Source organism: Oncorhynchus gorbuscha, linkage group LG15 (genome assembly GCF_021184085.1).
Source record: "Oncorhynchus gorbuscha isolate QuinsamMale2020 ecotype Even-year linkage group LG15, OgorEven_v1.0, whole genome shotgun sequence".
In the NCBI taxonomy this organism is placed as follows: domain Eukaryota; kingdom Metazoa; phylum Chordata; class Actinopteri; order Salmoniformes; family Salmonidae; genus Oncorhynchus; species Oncorhynchus gorbuscha.
Genome location: NC_060187.1, coordinates 33240313 through 33263831, shown reverse-complemented (window position 1 = coordinate 33263831; position 23519 = coordinate 33240313). Strand labels below are relative to the sequence as shown.

The window sequence follows — 23519 nt, the reverse complement described above, 5'->3', positions numbered from 1 at the left end:
GGTTAACCCTCTCTGGGCTCCTTAAGAACATGAATATTCAGGACATTAATCTGATAACATAAATTATTCAGGCAAAATACTAGAAGAGGTGACAAGGTTATGGCCATCATTTGAACTGAGGTGTGGGTCTAGAAAATACTTCTTCTTTCATCTATCTCCTTTGTGTCTCTCATGATGTTTCTCCTCCTTACCTCACACTGTTTTACTTTATTTCTCTCTTTTGTCTCTCTACCTCTCACAAGCACAATGGTCTTTCTCTGGCTCTCTGCCCACTGCATATATCATCCTCTGCATCTTTCACTGAAGACACACAATACCACACACACACACACACACACACACACACACACACACACACACACACACACACACACACACACACACACACACACACACACACACACACACACACACACACACACACACACACACACACACACACACACACACACACACACACACACACACACACACACACACACACACACACAGACACACACACACAGACACACTCGCAAATTCTTTAGAGTCCTTTGTATCTGGCTCGTGACACAGGGCACATGCCATTGCTGATGTCAGCAAACACAAATATTGTCTTTCTTTTACTGTACCTATAGTAGGAGCATTGTGTCCTGCACTAGTCCCACAGCACATACAAATCTGTTAAGTGAAAGTGAACAAAACTGGCCTTGATTCAAAAAGACACACGCAAGAGTCAACATGCAAAGGAAATAAAACTATAACCTTCCAAACTAAAGCTACTAGAGATGTACAGGGGAAGAAGAGAATACTCCAGTGCATTTCTAAACAGTGTTATCAGTGTTATGTTTTCTCCAGCCTTCCCCCACTCTCACTCCTCCGTGGGAATCTAGTGAATAATGCAAGTCCCCTTCAATGAATTCAAACCTGCTTTGAGTGGACAAAAGACCCAGAGAGGCTGTGGGCCACGAGCACTCTTCAGAATAAACCCTCTAATAAATCTGTCACCATAGCCTGACTGCTATTCCCAACCAGCTTCTCTCATCCATATCCCATATTTGACAATGGTGCAGTTCTGTGGGAGACAAAACAGTTTGGTCTGCTCTAGTCTACAATATCAGTCTGCTCTACACAGTGGACATCTGGGCTGGACTATACATCTAAACCCACGTCAGACCCATCATACCCAGAGCTTTGGGGGTTTATCTCTCCCCCATTAATGCCGGTCCCCCACTCAGTACACAAATCCCAGTGAATCAGGCTGTAGACAGACTCCGAGCCGACACTCAGGGTTTCTACAGCAGGGCGTTCAACCATCTTATGTAGTGTACAGGAAGGAATAGGAAGCTTTAGCGAAAGGGGCTGACACACAGCCAATCAGCTAAGACGTGGAGGCAGCAGGCAGGGCAGGGAGATCAGAATGTGTTTCAGCTGGGGCTCTAAAAGTAGCAACTAGCAGACACTTTACAGCTCCAGCTCTGTCACATGCTGCAGGCCTGGCCCCTCATTACCCAGACAGCAGAACAGACCCACTAGGAAAACTAATGAGTGGCACAGGAAAATAAAGCCACAAATAAAACACATGCAGGGAAATGAAGAGAGGAATACAATTAACTAGAGGTAACTGACGGATGAGGTTGCCCTTCCTTTCTCACTGCAAACTGGAGAGAGTGGATGGGCGGAATACTGCGGACAAACATGTTTGCACACAGACATTAGCATGAACATACACGCACACATGCACACACAAATGCACGCACACACACACAGCAGTGCATTACTAAAGCAACCCCTGGCCAGTCTTTCTCCAGACCTCTGAAAAGAACAAAGAGTCCAACTGTCACATGACACTTTTTGGCCCTTCTTTTGTTGAGAGAAGGGGGTGTTTGATATGAACTCAGATCTCTCCCACCTTCCTCTCCTCCTCCTCAGAGAGAGAGAGAGTCTTCCCGTCTGTGAGCTGCATGGCTGGTCTGTGTGTGGCATATGAATCACGAGTTATTAAAGCCCACAGCAGTGGCTGCCACTCAGTTCCTCACCAACAACTCCAGCTACTGTCATCTCTCTCCTACACAGCAACCAGAAACTTAGGTGGCCAATTTCCCAGGGGAAAAGTCTCCGAAATCTATTCCATTGACTAACAAAGTCCCTGAAAAACATGCTTATCTTATCTTATTGTGTAAAGCGTTTGAGGAAACATTTGTTAAAGTTTGACCTTGTTAGTGAGAAAAAGCATCAACTGAACTGACTGAAGTCATTCCACTGAAAACAATACAAAGAGTGTCCTGTTGACAACTCTGAATAAATCTAAATTATTTGAGGTTGTACAAAGTTGCTAGAGAGAAACTAGCAAGAGAGATACTGCTCACACTTCTGTAAGTATCTGGATACAGCACCAACACATTCCAACACGTTTATACAAAGCAGAGTCCAATCCAGTACGGTTTCTAGAAATCCTTACCTGTCTGTTTAAAGTTGCACTTGTTTTGAAGAACAGCACAGCCAGAGATTTCCTCCTCACTTCACTTCAGTAGAGTTCCTCCTGAGTGGCAGCGCTACAGAGTTCCAGGCATAGTAGACTGACTGACCAGCAAAGAGACTCACACGAACAGGCAACAACAAGGCTAGATTGCAGAAACAAACCCCTTCCTCCTCTCTCTCTCTCTCTGGCTTTGTGTGTCTCTGGGCCTCCCACAGTGGCTGTGTTGCCGTCCTCTTCCCCTCCTTAGTATGCTCTCTCTCTCTCTCTCTCTCTCTCTCTCTCTCTCTCTCTCTCTCTCTCTCTCTCTCTCTCTCTCTCTCTCTCTCTCTCAATTCAAGGGCTTTATTGGCATGGGAAACATATGTTTACATTTCCAAAGCAAGTGAAATAAATAATAAACAATAAAACATCTACTGTAAACATTACACTTACAAAAGTTCCAAAAGAATAAAGACATTTCAAATGTCATATTATGTATATATACAGTGTTCTCTATCTCTCTCGCTGATACACACACTCAGACACACACACGTGCCCCTACTCCTCCACACAGACACCGAGCCACAGGGGAGTGATTTACGACTTACCCTCAACCCCATCCTCCCCTGCCCCCCAGCACTGAAAACGTCCCTCTCTTCACACCTCTTCCCTCCTCTCCTCTGTCACCAATCCCAGGGAAGAGGCCTGAGCAGCCTCACATTTAATGTCCCAACAACACTTTTTGTTATTGTCCAGTTTCACTCCAATAATGTTATTTGAAAATCCAATAATGTTCTTTAAACAAAAAAAGATATACTTGTCACTGTACAGACAGTGCAACTAAACAAACAAACAAAAAAGTTCCTTTTTCAGGACCTTGTCTTTCAAGGATAATTAGTAAAAATCCAAATAACTTCACAGATCTTCATTGTAAAGGGTTTAAACACTGTTTCCCATGCTTGTTCAATGAACCATAAACAATTAATGAACATGCACCTGTGGAACGGTCGTTAAGACACTAACAGCTTACAGACGTTAGGCAATTAAGGTCACAGTTATGAAAACTTAGGACACTAAAGAGGCCTTTCTACTGACTCTGAAAAACACCAAAAGGAAGATGCCCAGGGTCCCTGATCATCTGCGTGATCATGCCTTAGGCATGCTGCAAGGAGGCATGAGGACTGCAGATGTGGCCACGGCAATAAATTGCAATTTCCATATTGTGAGATGCCTAACACAGCACTACAGGGAGACAGGGTGGACAGCTGATCGTCCTCGCAGTGGCAGACCACATGTAACAACACCTGCACAGGATCCGAACATCACACCTGCGGGACAGGTACAGGATGGCAACAACAACTGCCTGAGTTACACCAATCCCTCCATCAGTGCTCAGACTGTTCGCAATAAGCTGAGAGAGGCTGGACTGAGGGCTTGTAGGCCTGTTGTAAGGCTGGTCCTCACCAGACATCACCGGCAACAACGTCGCCTATGGGCACAAACCCACTGTCGCTGGACCAGACAGGACTGGCAAAACGTGCTTATCACTGATGAGTCTGGTGCAGTCCATGAGGAGGAGATGCACTGTAGTACTTAATACAGCTGGTGGCCACACCAGATACTGACTGTTACTTCTGTTATTTTTATTCCCCCCTTTGTTCAGGGACACATCATCTCATTTCTGTTAGTCACATGTCTGTGGAACTTGCTCAGTTTATGTCTCAGTTGTTGAATCTTATGTTCATACAAATATTTGTTAAGTTTGATGAAAATAAACACAGTTGACAGTGAGAGGACATTTCTTTTTTTGCTGAGTTTATGATGTGCAATCTGATCACATCTCTGAAAACATTAAAATAATAATTATTAAATGTTAAGGTAGCTAGTATTCTGTCTTGTAAGACACGTGTACTATCTCAGAGGGAGTGCTGTTTGTCTTGGCTGAGGTACAGAATATACTTTCCCTGTCTTTGTCCTCTGAATCCTTCACATTGTCTGTTGATGATAACACACAACCCAGTGTGCATGTGTGTGTTCCTTCCTGGCAGACTCTGGCCAAGGATACCAGTCCTGTTGCCCTGTGATTGAAAGGACAGGTGATGTTTGTTTCGTGCAACGCTATGCTAAATCTGCCATGGTGACTCAGTGTGTGTATATATATATATATATATATATATATATATATATATATACACACTCAGTGTGTGTGTGTGTGTGTGTGTGTGTGTGTGTGTGTGTGTGTGTGTGTGTGTGTGTGTGTGTGTGTGTGTGTGTGTGTGTGTGTGTGTGTGTGTGTGTGGGTGTGTGTGTGGGTGTGTGTGTGTGTGTCCACAGAATCCTTCAGCCCCTGCATCCCAGCTGGGTATTTTGTCAGGAGGACACACGCACACACTTGAAAGACATCTGGAATCAGACAGACCCTCTCCAGTTACACTGCACCTGCCAGGACACTCTACCTCATAACACCCCTCATTCATCAAGGTGTCAGGACATTGAAAATGTCTCACATTTTAATGACATAGTATGTTGTGATAGTCATATTATTTGACAATAAATCATAATGAACCAGGTCAGACTGTGGTACAGCGGATGTGAAGCTAGTATGTTTGAGAGAACTGTAGGTTCTGTAGACAATGTCTGTGTGTTCTCATTTGTTATGTATTGATGCCGTTTGGCTTGGCACAGCTTCTCACTGAGTGACCCTGGTGTTATCTGATGCCCTGGGTGTCCTCAGGCACCTCAGCTACATACACATACACACACACACACATACGCATACACGCACGCACGCACGCACACACACACACGCACGCACGCACACACACACACACACACACACACACACACACACACACACACACACACACACACACACACACACACACACACACACACACACACACACACACACACACACACACACACACACACACACACACACACACACACACACCACAAATGCACATACGCATACACACACGCACACACGCACGCACACACACACACATATACGCATACACGCGCACTTGCATGCACACACGCATGCACGCACACACACACACACACACACACATGCACGAAAACTCCTAGTCCAGCGCACATGCATTCATCAGGCGAAAGTTCAGACGCCAGGTGCCATGTTTCTTCCCCTCGGAATAGATCCAAAAGTCCTGATCCCATCTCATTGCTCACATGTTTGTAAAGGAAGGGGGGCATTTCCAAGAAATCACTCCTCTGATCAATCCGTCACCCTCTATTTCCTCTGAGTCAAGATCCTGATCTGTAATCTGCTGTTGGTTACTCACAGTACTGCCTGTTGATGACCATAGATTACCACATTCACGCAGGAGCCATCCCATGTCCATAAACTGTTAATCATAACCAAGTTCCCTCTGAGAAAAATAAAGTTATTCTGTTCTGTACCCAAGGCTGCGAGGAAGAACAATTTGTCAGAAATGTAAACTATCCCTGTTTTAAAGAACACCTCATTCCATAACTTTTTAACAGAGTATGAACGACCATTGTTTTATTGCATCATTCCAGATTTGACATTGAACACTCTTAATTACAGAACAATGTTAGTAGGACCAGGACTGATTCAACTACACCATCACTTCATAGAATTCTCTGGGATTTAGTTATGAGGAATGTTTTTCATGGTTGTCAAAACTTGTAGAACAATGTGAGCAGCTCGCAAATATACTGTACCTGTGCCACGTATGTGTGAATGTCTGCATGGTCTATCTTTGGTCCACAGTCTCAGCTGAGCACCATGTGGAATTCTCTCACCATGGTAACTTGTGTTTTCCATCAGGGACAAATAACAGTTCATCTGCATGCTGCTGCATTTCTGCCCATCATCTGCCTTCTCACATTCCTGAAGGGCAGTCAGCCTCAAATCGAATCAAATCAAATTGTATTGGTCACATACACGTGTTTAGCAGATGGTATTGCAGGTGTAGCGAAATGCTTGTGCTTCTAGCTCCGACAGTACAGTAATATCTAACAAGTAATATCTAACAATTACACAACAAATACCCAATACACACAAATCTAAGTAAAGGAATGGAATTAAGAATATATAAATACATGGATGAGCAATGTCAGAGCGACATAGACTAAGATACAGTAGAATAGTATAGAATATAGTATATACATATGAGAAGAGTATTGCAAGATATGTATACGTTATTAAAATGGCATATTTAAAGTGACTAGTGATCCATTTTTTAAACTGGCCAGTGATTGTATATATGTGTATATAGGCAGCAGCCTCTCTGTGCTAGTGATGGCTATTTAACAGTCTGATGACCTTGAGTTAGAAGCTGTTTTTCAGTCTCTCGGTCCCAGCTTTGATGCACCTGTGCTGACCTCACCTTCTGGATGATAGTGGGGTGAACAGGCAGTGTGGTTATTGTCCTTGATGATCTTTTTGGCCTTTTACCCCAGGTGATGCATTGGGCAGACTGCACCACCCTCTGGAGAGCCCTGTGGTTGTGGGCGGTGCAGTTGCTGTACCAGGCAGTGATACAACCCGACAGGATGCTCTCAATTGTGCACCTGTAAAAGTTTGTGAAGGTTTTATGTGACAAGCCAAACTTCTTCAGCCTCCTGAGGTTGAAGAGGCGCTGTTGCGCCTTCTTAACCACACTGTCTATGTGGGTGGACCATTTCAGTTTGTCAGTGATGTGTACGCCGAGGAACTTGAAGCTTTCCACCTTCTCCACTGTGGTCCCATCGATGTGGATAGGGGGTGCTCCCTCTGCTGTTTCCTGAAGTCCACGATCATCTCCTTTGTTTTGTTGACGTTGAGTGAGAGGTTATTTTATTGGCACCACATTCCCAGAGCCCTCACGTCCTCCCTGTAGGCTGTCTTGTCATTGTTGGTAATCAAGCCTACTACTGTTGTGTTGTCTGCAAACTTGATGACTGAGTTGGAGGCATGCTTGGCCACGCAGTCATGGGTGAACAGGGAGTACAGGAGGGGGCTGAGCATGTACCCTTGTGGGGCCCCAGTGTTGAGGATCAGCGAAGTGGAGGTGTTGTTTCCTAGAATTTCTAAGCAAACAGCTGGAGGCAGGGCTTTCTCCTATAGAGCTCTATTTTTATGGAATGGTCTGCCTACCCATGTGAGAGACGCAGACTCGGTCTCAACCTTTAAGTCTTTACTGAAGACTCATCTCTTCAGTGGGTCATATGATTGAGTGTAGTCTGGCCCAGGAGTGTGAAGGTGAACGGAAAGGCTCTGGAATAATGAACCGCCCTTGCTGTCTCTGCCTGGCCGGTTCCCGTCTCTCCACTGGGATTATCTGCCTCTAACCCTATTACAGGGGCTGAGTCACTGGCTTACTGGTGCTCTTTCATGTTGTCCCTAGGAGGGGTGCGTCACTTGAGTGGGTTGAATCACTGATCTTCCTGTCTGGGTTGGCACCCCCCCCCCCCCCCCCCCCCCCCCCTTGGGTTGTGCCGTGGCGGAGATCTTTGTGGGCTATACTCGGCCTTGTCTCAGGATGGTAAGTTGGTGGTTGAAGATATCCCTCTAGTGGTGTGGGGGCTGTGCTTTGGCAAAGTGGGTGGGGTTATATTCTTCCTGTTTGGCCCTGTCCGGGGGGTATCATCGGATGGGGCCACAGTGTCTCCTGACCCCTCCTGTCTCAGTCTCCAGTATTTATGCTGCAGTATTTTATGTGTCGGGGGCTAGGGTCAGTTTTTTATATCTGGAGTACTTCTCCTGTCTTATCCGGTATCCTGTGTGAATTTAAGTATGCTCTCTCTAATTCTCTCTTTCTCTCTGAGGACCTGAGCCCTAGGACCATGCCTCAGGACTACCTGGCATGATGATTCCTTGCTGTCCCCAGTCCAACTGGCCGTGCTGCTGCTCCAGTTTCAACTGTTCTGCCTGCGGCTATGGAATCCTGACCTAGTCACCGGACGTACTACCTGTCCCAGACCTGCTGTTTTCAACTCTCTAGAGACAGCAGGAGTGGTAGAGATACTCTTAATGATCGGCTATGAAAAGCCAACTGACATTTACTCCTGAGGTGCTGACTTGCTGCACCCTTGACAACTACTGTGATTATTATTATTTAACCATGCTGGTCATTTATGAACATTTGAACATCTTGGCCATGTTCTGTTATAATCTCCTCCCGGCACAGCCAGAAGAGGACTGGCCACCCCTCATAGCCTGGTTCCACTCTAGGATTCTTCCTAGGTTTTGGCCTTTCTAGGGAGTTTTTCCATGCTTCTACACCTGCATTGCTTGCTATTTGGGGTTTTAGGCTGGGTTTCTGTACATCACTTTGAGATATCAGCTGATGTACGAAGGGCTATATAAATACATTTGATTTGATGATGACAGAAGTGAGTGCTACGGGGCGATTCACCAAGGGGAAGTCCACACACAGTGGATAGGAGAAAATCACTGTGACCCAACAATACCACAGGCTATGGCTGTCAGTCAGCAGTGAGTGTTGTAAAAATAATGGATGGCCCTGTGTCAGTGACAATGCTATGTACTGTAGCATGGTGACTAATGCAGGCAGGCTGGTGGATGGGCTTTGATTGGACACGCTGCTTAAGCATTGTTTGAGCTCACATTGCAATGAGAAATGTATCACACAAGCCTGGTTGATAATAAAACTGACCAGTGATTTCTAGTTGGAGTGGCCTGTGACTGTTTTACTATCAGCTATCAGCACTAAAATAGGTAGAGATATTAGGTCGTTATTAGCAGGGTTATTTCAAACTGAGCAACTTTTCTCTTTCTTTCTTTCTTTCCTTCTTTCTTTCTTTCTTTCTTTCTTTCTTTCTTTCTTTCTTTCTTTCTTTCTTTCTTTTTCTTTCTTTCTTTGTTTATGTTGGTGAGGAACAGGGCTGGTCTGGACATACTGAACCCTCTCACCACTGTCCCGCCCCATGTGACAGAGGAGCAATGGGAACGGAGACCACCCTGAGAAAACGCCCTCCTCCATCATAAGGTTTTAATAGACATCTCTGAGTGTTGTCATGGTAGGAGGAAGTGTTGCTATCACGTCAGGGGCTTCATTCCCTTTCTATCCAACGCTACTAAAACTTGTTCTCCATGTTGTCATAATCTGGCTCTCACAATAGTTTCATTAACCATCCCATCAAGTATGGTCATGTCTGTGACATCCCAGGTCATCTCCTGGACCCAAGGGGCAATGCAGAGAGTATTGCTGTATGTCATGATGAAATTAAATTATCATAGTGTGGGACTGCAAAGACCTAGCATTAGTATAGCATTTATCTTCTGTCTTTATTTCTTGCAATGTTTTTAATTCTCAGGGATGAAAGTGCTAACCCAAGCAGAGTTTTACACTCATGGTTACAGAAGACACTTAAATATATATGTAGGCTGGGCTGGAATCCAATGAACAGCAATATATTTAAATATGCTTGCCATCCCCATATGTATACATACTACACTGAGTATACAAAACATTAAGGACACCTGCTCTTTCCATAAAATATACTGACCAGGTGAATCCAGGTGAATGCTACGATCCCTTATTGATGTCACTTGTTAAATCTACTTACATCCGTGTAGATGAAGGGGAGGAGACAGGTTAAGGATTTTAAAATCTTGAGACAATTGAGACATGGATTGTGTGTGTGGCATTCAGAGGGTGATTGGGCAAGACAAAATATTAAAGTGCCTTAGAACAGGGTATGGTAGTATGTGCCAGGTACACCGGTTTGAGTGTGTCAAGAACTGCAACCCTGCTGGGGTTTTCACGCTAAACAGTTTCCCGTGTGTATCAAGAATGGTACACCACCCAAAGGACCTCCAGCCAACTTGACACAACTGTGGAAACACTGTCCTTTATCAAGGACAAAAGGACAAAGGTTGTCCTTTATAAAACCTGAACTTGACATGAGAATATGCTTATCCTCCGGCAAATCTTAGACCATGTGTTCACATAGTTTCTAGTGGTTGAAGTATTGCATTGCAAGACACAAAAGTAACCTAGTAGCCTTGTGCAAAGGGAGAATATATGACAACTTATTCCTAACAAAAAAGCAGGTAGCTAAATATCATGATGCAATCATTGCCTGTTAGTGAGAAGAGCGAAAAATCTATTCATTTTATCTTTGCATTTTGTGCACAATCTTTTCAGATATAGCGCATGCAGATATTTAGTGTAAAATTGCGTAACGGTTAGAAATGAGGCCACATGCCCCGAATAACTGAGGCTGTTCTGAGAGCACAACTCAATACTAGTGTTTGGTATACTTAGTGTATATTCTGACACTGTATTGGCTTTCAAATGCTCCGTTGTGCACTGAAGTGACAACACACACATAAATATATAGAGATTCATACAGTAAACTTTGCGCAAGCATACATACACTTTTCTCCCTTTATAAATCAGACTTGTGGTACAACTGTGCGTGTGAACGAGCATTATAACTCTAATTAAATGAAAGATGTGCATGGAAATGTGTTGTATTACTACCTCTGGACTATGAACTCATCATAGCCAGAAATGGTGAGGAATTTATTCCGCAATCGTTATGATATATGTATTATGTACCATGTACCCCATGGTGGTAACACTTTACTTGACACCTAGCGTCATAACCATGTCATAATAGGTCATAACAGCTGATATGACTTGTCATAACCTGTCATAATATGGTCATAACACTGTCATGACCCATATATTTACACCTGTTTTGACATATATTGCATTATTTTATGTCTGGTTATACCACCTACAGATTCCAAGAACACAGGATGAGATGTTACTATCCTTTGTGCAAGCACTTCCAAGAGTTAATGAACAGTGAGCGTGGTGAAATTTGGGGAGCGCATCGCCAGTAGTGTACCTTTGGTTCCTAGGGTGTTTCGGCCTTTCACACTATACACCCTCCTCAAAGGCGGCCAGCGACAGGGTGATCAATCCTACGCTTGCGTCCCATTCCCAATTAGTCATAGGAGTTGCCTTGTTGTTGATAGCAAACATCCCATGGGACTATGCATGGCAGGGGCGTCCTCCTCCCTGAGTCAATCATTGTTGACCGCATACCTCCTGGCCCTCTCACTTCGGGGCCCAGCTGGGGTCTTTCCTCTTCATCCAGAGCCACTGACTGCTGCCTTCTGCCGCCTCTGATACAGCTTTGATTGCCGAACGCTGGCTCTGGCCCTTAATTCCCAGGTCTCTAAGCAGTCTGGTTGTAGATGTTGCCACAAAACCTCTGCAGCCCACCTCCACTGGTCGGACTTCTGTGTTCCAGCCATGATGCCGTGCTTCGGCAGCTAGATCAGCATAGCGCAGATGTTTTCGCTCATAAGCCTCATCTACTGAGTTTTCCCAGGGTACTGTGAGCTCAATGATGAAGACCTTATTGAGTGAACGGGACCAGAGCACCATGTCAGGTCTTAGGGTGGTGGTTGCGATCTCCGGAGGAAACACAAGTTGCCGGCCAATGTCAGCTAGCATTTTCCAGTCGCGGGCCAAGCGCAGCTGGTCTCGCTCTAATGGTGTAGAGCCGCTCTTCGGTGGTTTAGCCCCTTCGCGGACAAAGTTTGTCCGTAAGGAGTGTGATGCTGCTGTGGGTGGTAGGGAGTTGGTGGCAGCTCGCTTGTCCTCCAGGGCGGACGCAAGGTTTTTAAGGACTTGGTTGTGACGCCAAGTGTAGCGTCCTTGGGCGAGGCTTGTTTTACAGCCTGTGAGAATGTGCCTGAGGTTGGCTGGCATGGAACAGAGGGCACAGTCCGGATCTTCACCATACCATTGGTGAAGATTAACTGGTGTTGGAAGGACGTCATATGTTGCTCTGATGGAAAAGCTCAACCGCCTCGCTTCCATGGCCCACAGATCCTTCCAGCTGATCTTCCTCTTCTCCACACTGTCCCATCGAGTCCACTGTCCCTGTTTGGCAAGAGAGACTGCCTTGGCCCACCTTGCAGCCTCCTCCTGATGGCGTACTTCCTGCACTACCATCTTCCGCCGCTCTGGTGCAGTGGCCTTACTCCAAGCAGCACGGCTAGTTAGCCCAAGGCCTCCTCTCCCTTGCTGAACATGACCCACAATGTCAGCATGTCTGAGGGCTGCTGTTGCCTCCTGGACTGCTTTTCCTGGCCTCCATTTGCGCCCAGTTGCCAAGGTCGGCGCGTTGTTGCTCACCACTGGGTCTCGAGATTCATTCAGTGTCATTTGGAGCCTGGTTTTTGCACACTTGAATTCCTCTGTTAGACTGGTGAGGGGCAGCTTGAGGACACCATCTCCATAGAGGCCTATGGTGGTAAGGCATCGTGGAACTCCAAGCCACTTCTTTAAGTAGCCTGTGACTCCTCTTTCCATCTTCTCCACTGTTGAGATTGGAACCTCATACAGTGCTAAGGGCCACAACACCCGGGGTAGGAGACCAAACTGCAGACACCAGGCCTTTAACTTTCCAGGTAGCTGGGTGTTGTCGATGGACTGTAGGCTACTACTGATGTCTTTGCGCAGCTGTTGCACCTGGTCTTTGTCCTTCAGGCTTGCATCATACCACCTTCCAAGGCTTTTTACCGGCTGCTCAGACACTGTTGGGATTTGGTCATCTCCGATGAAGAATTCCAGGTCAGAGAGTACTCCCTTCACAATCGAGATGCTGCGTGACTTGGATGGTTTAATCTTCATACGGGCCCAGCTGATGTTCTCCTCAAGTTTTCTGAGCAGTCTCCTGGTGCATGGGACAGTGGTGGTCAATGTTGTAATGTCGTCCATGTAGGCTCTGAGTGGAGGGAGGCGGAAACCAGAGTCGACTCGCTGTCCACCAGCAACCCATTTTGAGGATCTGATGATAACCTCCATTGCCATTGTGAATGCCAACGGAGAAATGGTACATCCCGCCATTATACCTACATTCAGGCACTGCCATGAGGTGGTGAACTCTGAGGTGGTGAAGCAGAACTGCAGATCCTGGAAGTACGACTTCACCAGGTCTGGTTATACCACCTACATAAGAGTGTCAAAACTCACAAAACCTACCACACAAGGCAAAACATTATGACCATGTCATAACGCTTGGTGTCAAGTAAAATGTTACCCTTATATTTATAAATGAAATATTTTAAAATTGAACAATTTGTTGTTACAGTATTCAGACATAGCCTATAAACATCTATGGAAAAGGTGAACTGTCTGGTCTACTCTTAAACTGCACTTCAGATCGGACCAAATAGAGAAAAATACTTGAAATAGCTTATATATTTACTACTGTGAAGTGGGTCCAGTTAAATGAGAGATGGGATGAATGGTAGTCTATCCTAACTTGTTGTAGGCCTATAGGCTATTTTGCAAGTGTGAAACCATCACAGTCAGAAAATATGAGGAATTTATTCTGCAATGATCATGGAAATGAAAAAATAGTATGAAATAGATAACTATTTCTAATTATTTTAGAATGCGAAAACTAAGCGAAAACTAAAACTAAGCGATTGTATCTTGTTATTATATTAAGCTACCTGTTTGTTTTTGTTATGAATAAGAGTGTGATCATATTTTCCAGCACAAGGCTAGGATACTTTTGCCTTCTTGCCATGTAATACTTCAACCACCATGGTCTAAATTTTGAAGGAGGATAACATCTCTAGGGTAGGGGGCAGCATTTGGAGTTTTGGATGAAAAGCATGCCCAAATTAAACGGCCTGCTACTGCTAGAAGATATGATATGCATATAACTGGTAGATTTGGATAGAAAACACTCCAAAGTTTCCAAAACTGTTAAAATAATGTCTGTGTGTATAACAGAACTGATTTGACAGGCGAAAACCTGAGAAAAATCCATTCAGGAAGTAGTTTTTGTTGTTGTTGGTTTTGTAGTTTTCTATTCAATGCCATTACAGTATCCATTGACTTAAGATTCAAATTGCAGTTCCTATGCCTTCCACTAGATGTCAACAGTCTTTAGAAATAGTTTTAGGCTTGTATTCTGATAAATGAGGGAGTAAGACCAGTCTGAATGAGTGGACCCTACCGTGTCACAGAGCTTTTTCATGCACAATCCCGAGAGAGTGCCTTTCTTGTTTACCTTTTGTATTGACGACGTTATTGTCCGGTTGAAATATTATAGATAATTTAGGCTAAAAACAACCTGAGGATTGAATATAATATCGTTTGACATGTTTCAATGAACTTTACGGACACCATTTTGATTTTTTTGTCTGCCTGTTTTGACTGCGTTTAAGCCTGTGGATTACTGAAGAAAACGCGCAAACAAAACAGAGGTTTTTGGATATAAAGAGACTTTATCGAACAAAAGGAACATTCGGCAGGACACCCTCAGCGTAGCAGACTATGCGGTGGAGTTCCGCATGCTAGCGGCGGAGGGTACCTGTTTGACACGTTCCTGCACGGATTATCGGAGGAGGTAAAGGATGAGCTGGCAGCCCGAGAACTACCGACAGATCTCAACTCACTCATCGCTTTAACCATCCGGATCGATGGTCGGCTACGGGAACCTAGTAGGGAGAAGAGGTCCGATTGCGGCCCCAAATACTCACTCAGGGAGCCCACCTTGCATCTGATGAACTCCAGAAGTCCCCATAAGGATCCGAGCTTACCCGAGTCCCTTCAAGAGCCTTGGGAAACTGCCGATTCACCTCTTCCCGAGCCAATGCAGCTCGGCAGGGCCAGGCTGTCCCCAGAGTTCTCTGTATTGGGGTACTGCCGGTCATTATGTGTCTACCTGTCCCTTAAAGAGACATAGCTCATTCTTTGGAGTGAGTACTCTGGTGGACCTTAAAACAATTGTCTTCCCTTGCTCACTCCCTTCTCCGTGCCAACCCTCGGTGGGGGACCAATCCAAGTCTCTCCAGGTACTCATCGACTCCGGGGCCGATGTGAGTCTCATGGACGTTACACTGGGGTCTGAGCTGGGAATCCCCACTCAACCCCTCTCCATTCCCATGGGTGTTAGAGCGTGGATGGGCGCTCTATAGGCCGGGTCACCCACCAGACCACCCCCGTCAACCTACAAGTGTCGGGGAACCACAGCGAGACGATCCAAGTCCTGCTGGTTGAGTCTCTGCAGGTTCCGTGGTATTGGGATTCTCTTGGCTCCAGCAACACAATCCCTCCATTGACTAGGCTACTGGTGCCATCGTGGGCTGGAGCCTGTCCTGCCACACTCATTGCCTGAAGTCAGCTCTGCTTGCCCTGAGACATCTTCCGGGGGCTTGGAAATTGCCCCGCCGGACTTCTCCGCCAGCTCCGCAGAGTACTAGGACCTCCGGGAGGGGTTCAGTAAGGCCCGGGCCACATCACTTCCGCAGCACCGACCGGTATCCAAGAAGGTCAAGCCTAAGGCGCTGGTACACAGCTATAGTGCCACGGCTACTGCCTCGGAAGCCGAGACCTTCCCCCCCGCTGTCACGTCCATCTCCTTGTTTGGGCAGTGTTCGGCGGTCAACATCACCAACCTGATCCATTTTTCATTTTCCATTGGTTTTGTCTTGTCTTCGATCACACCTGGTTCCAATTGCATCAATTACATGTTGTGTATTTAACCCTCTGTTTCTCACCATGTCCTTGTCGGTGATTGTCTGTTGTATGTTTGGTGCAAGTTATGTTCTGGTGTGCGACGGGTTTTTCACCCTCTTATTATATTTTGTATATTTCGGTTTTCTGTATTTTTGTATATTCATTAAACGGCTCCGTTTATACTAAGTTCACTCTCCTGCGCCTGACTTCCCTGCCACCAGCACGCACCCATTACACCCGCTCCAAGATCATTAGCCCCTCTGCTGTTCGTCCTCGGTTGCCCCGCATCCTCTGTATTTTTCCTACCTTTTCTATGTCTTGAGTTAAAACCATGTCTGACTGCCCCTTGTCTAGTGTTTCCAGAAAGCATGAGTATGAGAAACTGGCCCAGCATAACTGAAAATGTTTATCTACCTCAGTACAGTACTTTGGAAAGATATTCAATAGAAATCCAATAATTTTCAGAAGTGTCAATTCCACTCTACTCGTTGCTTTGAGGCCACTTAACTGTTTGCTAAACACTACTGAGTCACAGTGTAGGATATGTCATATTTGTCTGATTGTGCTAAGACTCCTCAAAGAGAAAAGTTACTGTAACATTCAGAAGAACAGAAGAAGGCTAATCTATTTAGCACTATCCCTGAATCCACACACCATTAGCCAACACTCCCTGCAAGTTTGTCTTTCTGATCGTTAGTGTGAGAGGCTATTAAACTTTTGGTGTGGATGGATGGTGCAACAGGAGACTTGATGACCCTTTATCAGCAGCCCAAAGCCACTTAATGCAGACACATAAAAAGCAAGTGTATTTTGTTAGGAATGGAATATTGCCCTACATGAACACTCTTTTAGAATAAAGAATTCAAATTGCCCCAAACCAAATGTCATACACTTGGTAGTAACCATACCACCAGTAGGGAGTCGGCGTATAATGCATTGGAAACAAGCAGCGGCCTGTCTATGATCCATACGGAGACCTCATCCCCACTTTTCTACAGAGTTAATTATACACAGCAGGACACCTGCCCCAGGGCAGCCACCGCTGCTCCAACTCTTACAGCTGCCTGGCTAGACCCTGTATAATCACCTGGTGTGTGTGTGTGTGTGTGTGTGTGTGTGTGTGTGTGTGTGTGTGTGTGTGTGTGTGTGTGTGTGTGTGTGTGTGTGTGTGTGTGTGTGTGTGTGTGTGTGTGTGTGTGTGTGTGTGTGTGTGTGTGTGTGTGTGTGTGTGTGTGTGTGTGTGTGTGTGTGTGTGTGTGTGTGTGTGTGTGTGTGTGTGTGTGTGTGTGTGTGTGTGTGTGTGTGCGCGTGTGTGCGCGTGCTTGCGTGCGTGTGTTCCACCGTCGTTGTAGGAATAGGATGCTGTGTTGTGACGTCACCCCATTGAAGTTGACATTTAAAATGGTTAAGGCAAGGATTAAGGTTAGGTAAGGGTTATGGTAATGTTAAGGTCATGGTGGGGGTTACGGTTAGGGTTTAGGTTAGGGACATCCAAGGATCCTTGATTGCACTAACCCTGGAAGTATGCCTATGCATGACTCATTATCTGTGTCTACAGTAAATGAGGCTGTGTTTTGATTTCCACTCCTGTTCCCAGGCCTAAGATGCCTGTCTGTCTTATCTCAGTAATCCCTATATGTTGCCATCAGCCTCCTGGTGCTTTCATGACATACAGCTGAACACCTTATTACCTTCGTCTGTCTTTACAGGTGGCATCAAGTGATAAGAACAAGAGAAGAAGAAAGAAAAACATTAAATCTGTTGAATATCCTAATTAATCACTGATTAGTCTTGAGGACTCCGGAGCTTATTCATTCAGATGACCAGTAAGTCTTTAGCCTTTAACTAGGGCACATCGTTTTCCCTGATGACTGTAAGGAACGTATCAGCTACTATTCAGCACAACACTGTTTCACTGGAGGGGGGCTATCCTCTGAACCCTGGCCCAGTGAGGTGGGGCCGTAGGGTGGCAGTGGCCAGTGAGAGAGTGCCGGTGGGCTTGTTCCCTACTATGGCCATCTTCTCTATCCTTCCAAACGCATTACATGGCCTGTGCTGCCCAACACAAACAGAGGCCAGGATGGGAGGGTATGGAAGCAGAGAGGGAGGGATGGGAACCAAACGAACAGGGTCTGAGCCAGTCTGTGAAAACAGTATGATGGGCCGGATGAGGCCTGCTCCTGTTTGGTCAGCCGTGTGAGTGTTGGAAGAGAAAGACACTTCTCTTGTTAAAACACTACCACTTTTCCTTTCACATCCAAACAAGTGTAAGTGCATTGGGTGGGTGTTATGTGGCATATGCTTGGCATTGCATAGCATTTAGCATTTAGCAAACAACAGCTCAAAATCTACGGTTTAATCTTGAGGCTTTCAATGGGAATGACTGGGACTGGGAATGTTTCAGCGGGAATTACTTTTCTGGATTTGAGTCACAACAACAGTGACTCATAATGTGAACAGACCATAACAAAGTATATTTTTCATCAACAGGTTTGGTATAGGAAGATAACATTGCCTGCAACTACCAGTGAGATGATGTTGTGCCACTGACCTCTCCTCCTCTCCCTCTCCTGCAGTGTCTGGATGCTGGTGAGGATGTGGATGCGGTGGAGGTGGTTATGGACCCCCAGCTCCAGCAGGTCCAGCTCATTCAGGTGCAACAGGTCCTGCAGGGAGAGACACAGATGGATGGGAAGAGGGTTAGACTATATGAAGAAGGAATGCCCGCATGGTGTACCAAACTGTACCATAATGCAGACACAATTTGGCTGTATCAGCCTTCTTCAGGAGCAAGACAGGACCGTTTTCAGACAGGCAAGGACACCTTCCCCTACCTCCAAACTGAAGAGTGTGTCCTCTCCTCTCCCTAATCTACTCAGGCCAGTACCATACACTGCCTGTCATTAGTGGGCTGCCACTTTGCTGCTGCTGATGGTGCCCTTTCTTACACTTCAAACCAGGGGCTTGTTTCAAAACAATACATTATTGATGGCGAGCTCACAAACACCACTTTGTTTTCCTCAGAGTGCCAGCATGCATTGATCCCCAGAGAGACAAAACAGACCAGTTTAATTATAGGTTTGGTTAGGAGATATTTTCTGCTGTTTGGAACTGCTTTGAGCTTGTGTTAACAATACTGAAATATCCAAACAGAGGAAATGATGGGTTCATTTTCTCTGTGAGATCAGGGTGAGCTTACAAATAATGACATAGCATTCATATCATATATTCTTGATGCAAGTGAAGTTACAAGTTCGCTTTAGTCACATGATAATAACATTTTCATTGTAACAACAACATGGAGATTTCAAATTCTCAGCACTCCTGTTTGCTTTGCCTTTATCATCCCTTGTGCAATGGAGCAGTGATCTGGACCAGATTGTTTTAAGGCAGCAGAGTTATTTTTCCACCACGGTACATTAGAGTTTTTGTCCCTGTTATCTGTGTAGCGGTGGAATCTCAGCCAGGATCTCTGTGTTCACCAAGCATACTTCTGCATTGTCCTGCCTTTGTTATAATGGGGGGCCCACCAGACCCAGCCAGCCTCAGTCAGCCTCCCAGGGCAGCTGGGATGGTGTGTGTCTGTCTGGGTATCCAGATAATGTCTCCACTAGGGCAATGGGAGCCCTATGCTGGTAAGGGTCCATTATCCGATGACGGCTCCTAGATGTGCAGTGCTTACCCATAGAGGCCCCTAGTAGTTACACACCCTCTTACCCACTTGCAGACAAAGCTGACATTAATAGCCAAAAAGAGCCCTTTGGCCTATCCGTAAGACTCTCCAGTGCATTATTCAACCGTGCCATGGCATTTCAATACATTCCTCAAGCAGATATTTGAATAGTTATCTTTGTCAGGTGGTGGCGTGCGGAGTTGTGGTTTGGTCTGAGTTGTTGTTTTCTTGTCTGGATATTTGAGCACCGGCAGGTCTGAATGACTGGCAGTTTGTTAATGTAACGCTGACGCTCAACAGCGTTGGAATGTGGTGAGATGTAGCAGAACGTGTCCCCAGGGAGTGAGAAGCATAGACTGTTAGAAGTGCTGATATCTCCCCATTACTCTCATTACAGGGCTGGTTATCAGGGCTGCATAGCCAGAGAGGCAGAAACGAAGAAAGGAAGGCAGAAGTGCAGTCATGCGTCTCCCCTCATCTCTCTCACCTGTCTGGGCAGCATTGAAGCAGAGAGACGTCACAGACAATCTCCTGGCTGATAGATGCTCTCCAATGGTTGATAGATAGGCATTAAAGCACGCCTGTGTTATAACTGTAGCATATTTCACCACATACACTGTGTATGTTTTATCACTGGTTTGACCCCTAGGACAGTTAACTTGTGTGGCATTATAGGGTTAGGTTTCGCAGTGTAGATTCAGTCTAAAAGAGAAGGTCCATTAGAGAAATTTGATAAAAACTTGTATCCCCCACTCTCTCTATTTTCTCACTTAATTCTGCCAATAATGGAGCAGTTAAGGAGGTTCATTAGCACACTCCATAATCTCTGTTTCACATGACTGAGGCATTGTGGGCCTTCATTAGCATGGCTGAAATAGCTACATTTCTGCAGCATCCAACATCTAACAGCCATTGATCTGAGTGAATAATAAAGTCAGGTAAACTTATGTATGTTGAGATCTAAAGAGTTCACTCTTAAGAGTTCTCTCTACTCTCTGTAATGGTGGGATAGAAGGTTGTAATAGCCTTCCTGACCTTCCTGATTAACGTGGGGAACACTGTCTATCCATGACCATAGGCATGTGACCCTACCAAGGTTTTGTGTCACTTACTGTAAAAGGCTTTTAGAGGCCAACTCTGCAACTTTATGAAGCCTGTTTGAAGTCCTCACACATAGGATGGTATGTGTTATAATGAGGGAACAGGTGGATCCCCTCTCCTGTGTTTAAAAGGTCTGTTGAACAGCACTGCAGAGCCATGGACTTAAATGTGCATTCTAAAAAATGATGATCCGTGTATTTCCTTTGTCGTAACTATTTGGGTTATTTCTCTGGTGGTTCTGGGGTGATTTAGCGTGGATATAAGCTCTTGAAGTACATGATGAGCATGTTCTGAACAAGCTCATCACAGTGAATCACATCTTTGCTTGTACCAAATACTGTATATATGTAAGCTGCTAAGACATCAGATACTGTAGGTTCATCATCTAATAACATATTGCCAAAATAGAAGTGAAATACAGAAGTGATGTATGTGCAGAAGATGAGTGTGCAAGTAGAGATGCTGGGGTGCAAATGAGCAAGATAAATAAAATCAATACAGTAAGGGGATGAGGTAGATAGATGGGCTGTTTACAGATGGGCTATGTACAGGTGCAGTGATCTGTGAGCTGCTCTGACAGCTGGTGCTTAAAGCTAGTGAGGGAGATATGAGTCTCCAGCTTCAGTGATTTTTGCAGTTCGTTCCAGTCATTGGCAGCAGAGAACTGGAAAGAAAGGCGGCCGAAGGAGGAATTGGCTTTGGGGGTGACCAGTGAAATATACCTGCTGGAGCGCGTGCTAAGGGTGGGTGGTGCTATGGTGACCAGTGAGCTGAGATAAGGTTGGGCTTTACCAAGCAAAGACTTGAGGATGACCTGGAGCGAGTGGGTTTCGCTGCGAATTTGAAATGAAGGCCAGCCAACGAGAGCATACAGGTCACAGTGGTGGGTAGTATGTGGGGCTTTGGGGACAAAACGGATGGCACTGTGATAGACTGCATCAAATTTGCTGAGTAGAGTGTTGGAGACTATTTTGTAAATGACATCGCCGAAGTTAAGGATCAGTAGTATAGTCAGTTTAACAAGGGTATGTTTGGCAGCATGAGTGAAGGATGCTTTTTTTGCGAAATAGGAAGGCGATTCCTGATTTAATTTTGGAGATGCTTAATGTGAGTCTGGAAGGAGAGTTTATAGTCCAACTAGACACCTAGGTATTTGTAGTTGTCCACATATTCTAAGTCAGAACCGTCCAGAGTAGTGATGCTGGACGGGCGGGCAGGTGTGGGCAGCGATCGGTTGAAGAGCATGCATTTAGTTTTACTTGCATTTAAGAGCAGTTGGAGGCCACGGAAGGACAGTTGTATGGCATTGAAGCTCGTCTGGAGGTTTGTTAACACAGTGTCCAAAGAAGGGCCAGAAATATACAGAATGGTGTCATCTACATAGAGGTGGATCCTAGAATCATCAGCAGCAAGAGCAACATCATTGATGTATACAGAGAAGAGAGTCGGCCCGAGGATTGAACCCTGTGGCACCCCCATAGAGACTGCCAGAGGTCCGGACAACAGGCCCTCCGATTTGACACACTTAACTCTGTCTGAGAAGTAGTTGGTGAACCAGGCCAGGCAGTCATTAGAGAAACCAAGACTGTTGAGTCTGCCGAAAAGAATGTGGTGATTTACAGAGTCGAAAGCCTGGGCCAGGTCGATGAATACAGCTGCATAGTATTGTCTCTTATCGATGGCGGTTATGATATCGTTTAGGACCTTGAGCGTGGCTGAGGTGCACCTATGACCAGCTCGGAAACCAGATTGCATAGCAGAGAAGGTACGGTGGGATTTGAAATGGTTGGTGATCTGTTTTCGAAGACCTTAGAAAGGAAGGGTAGGTGGATATAGGTCTGTAGCAGTTTGGGTCTAGAGTGTCTCCCCCTTTGAAGAGGGAGATGACCGCGGCAGCTTTCCGATCTTTGGGGATCTCAGAAAGAGAGGTTGAAAAGGCTAGTAATAGGGAGTTGCAAAAATTTCGGCAGATAATTTTTAGAAAGAGAGGGTCCAGATTGTCTAGCCAACTGATTTGAAGGTGTCCAGATTTTGCAGCTCTTTCAGAACATCAGCTACCTGGATTTGGGTGAAGGAGAAATGGGGAGGCTTGGGCAAGTTGCTGTGGAGGGCGCATGGCTGTTGACCGGGTAGGGGTAGCCAGGTGGAAAGCATAGCCAGCCATAGAAAAATGCTTATTGAAATTCTCAATTATCGGGCATCGGTGGTATTTTCTGCCTCAGTCCTGGTTCTATTCTCCATGGACTTTCCACTTGTCCAATAACTTTTATCGCGGATTCATCGGTGGTAACAGTGTTTCCTAGCCTCAGTGCAGTGGGCAGCTGGGAGGAGGTGCTCTTATTCTCCATGGACTTGTCCACTTGTACAGTGTCCAATAACTTTTTGGAGTTTGCTACAGGATGCAAATTTCTGTTTGAAAAAGCTAGCCTTTGCTTTCATAACTGCCTGTGTATATTGGTTCCTAACTTCCCTGAAAAGTTGAATATCGCGGGGGCTATTTGATGCTAATACAGTACACCACAGGATATTTTTGTGCTGGTCAAGGGCAGTCAAGTCTGGAGTGAACCAAGGGCTATATCTGTTCCTGGTTCTTTTCTTTTTCTTTTTATAATGGGGCATGCTTATTTAAGATTGTGAGGAAAGCACTTTTAAAGAATAACCAGGCATCCTCTACTGATGGAATGAGCTCAATATCCTTCCAGGATTCCCGGGCCAGGTCGATTAGAAAGTCCTGCTCGCTGAAGTATTTTAGGGAGTGTTTGACAGTGATGAGGGGTGCTCGTTTGACCGCAGACCCATTACGGACGCA

General features: G+C 45.5%; 1 protein-coding gene across 2 annotated transcripts in view; it reads right to left on the bottom strand.

Moving 5' to 3' along the window:
* The window catches only part of LOC123996958 (breast cancer anti-estrogen resistance protein 3-like), an 84797-nt gene that overhangs the window by 58501 nt on the left and 2777 nt on the right, over window positions 1-23519 (bottom strand). Inside the window, exon 2 of one of the 2 annotated variants that reach the window (XM_046300845.1) lies at window positions 18488-18602. In XM_046300845.1, coding sequence (XP_046156801.1) covers window positions 18488-18602 — 115 coding nt within the window. Of the gene's footprint in view, window positions 1-2440; window positions 2673-18487; window positions 18603-23519 lie in introns of those variants that run through there. The other variant, XM_046300846.1, reaches the window with a different exon arrangement.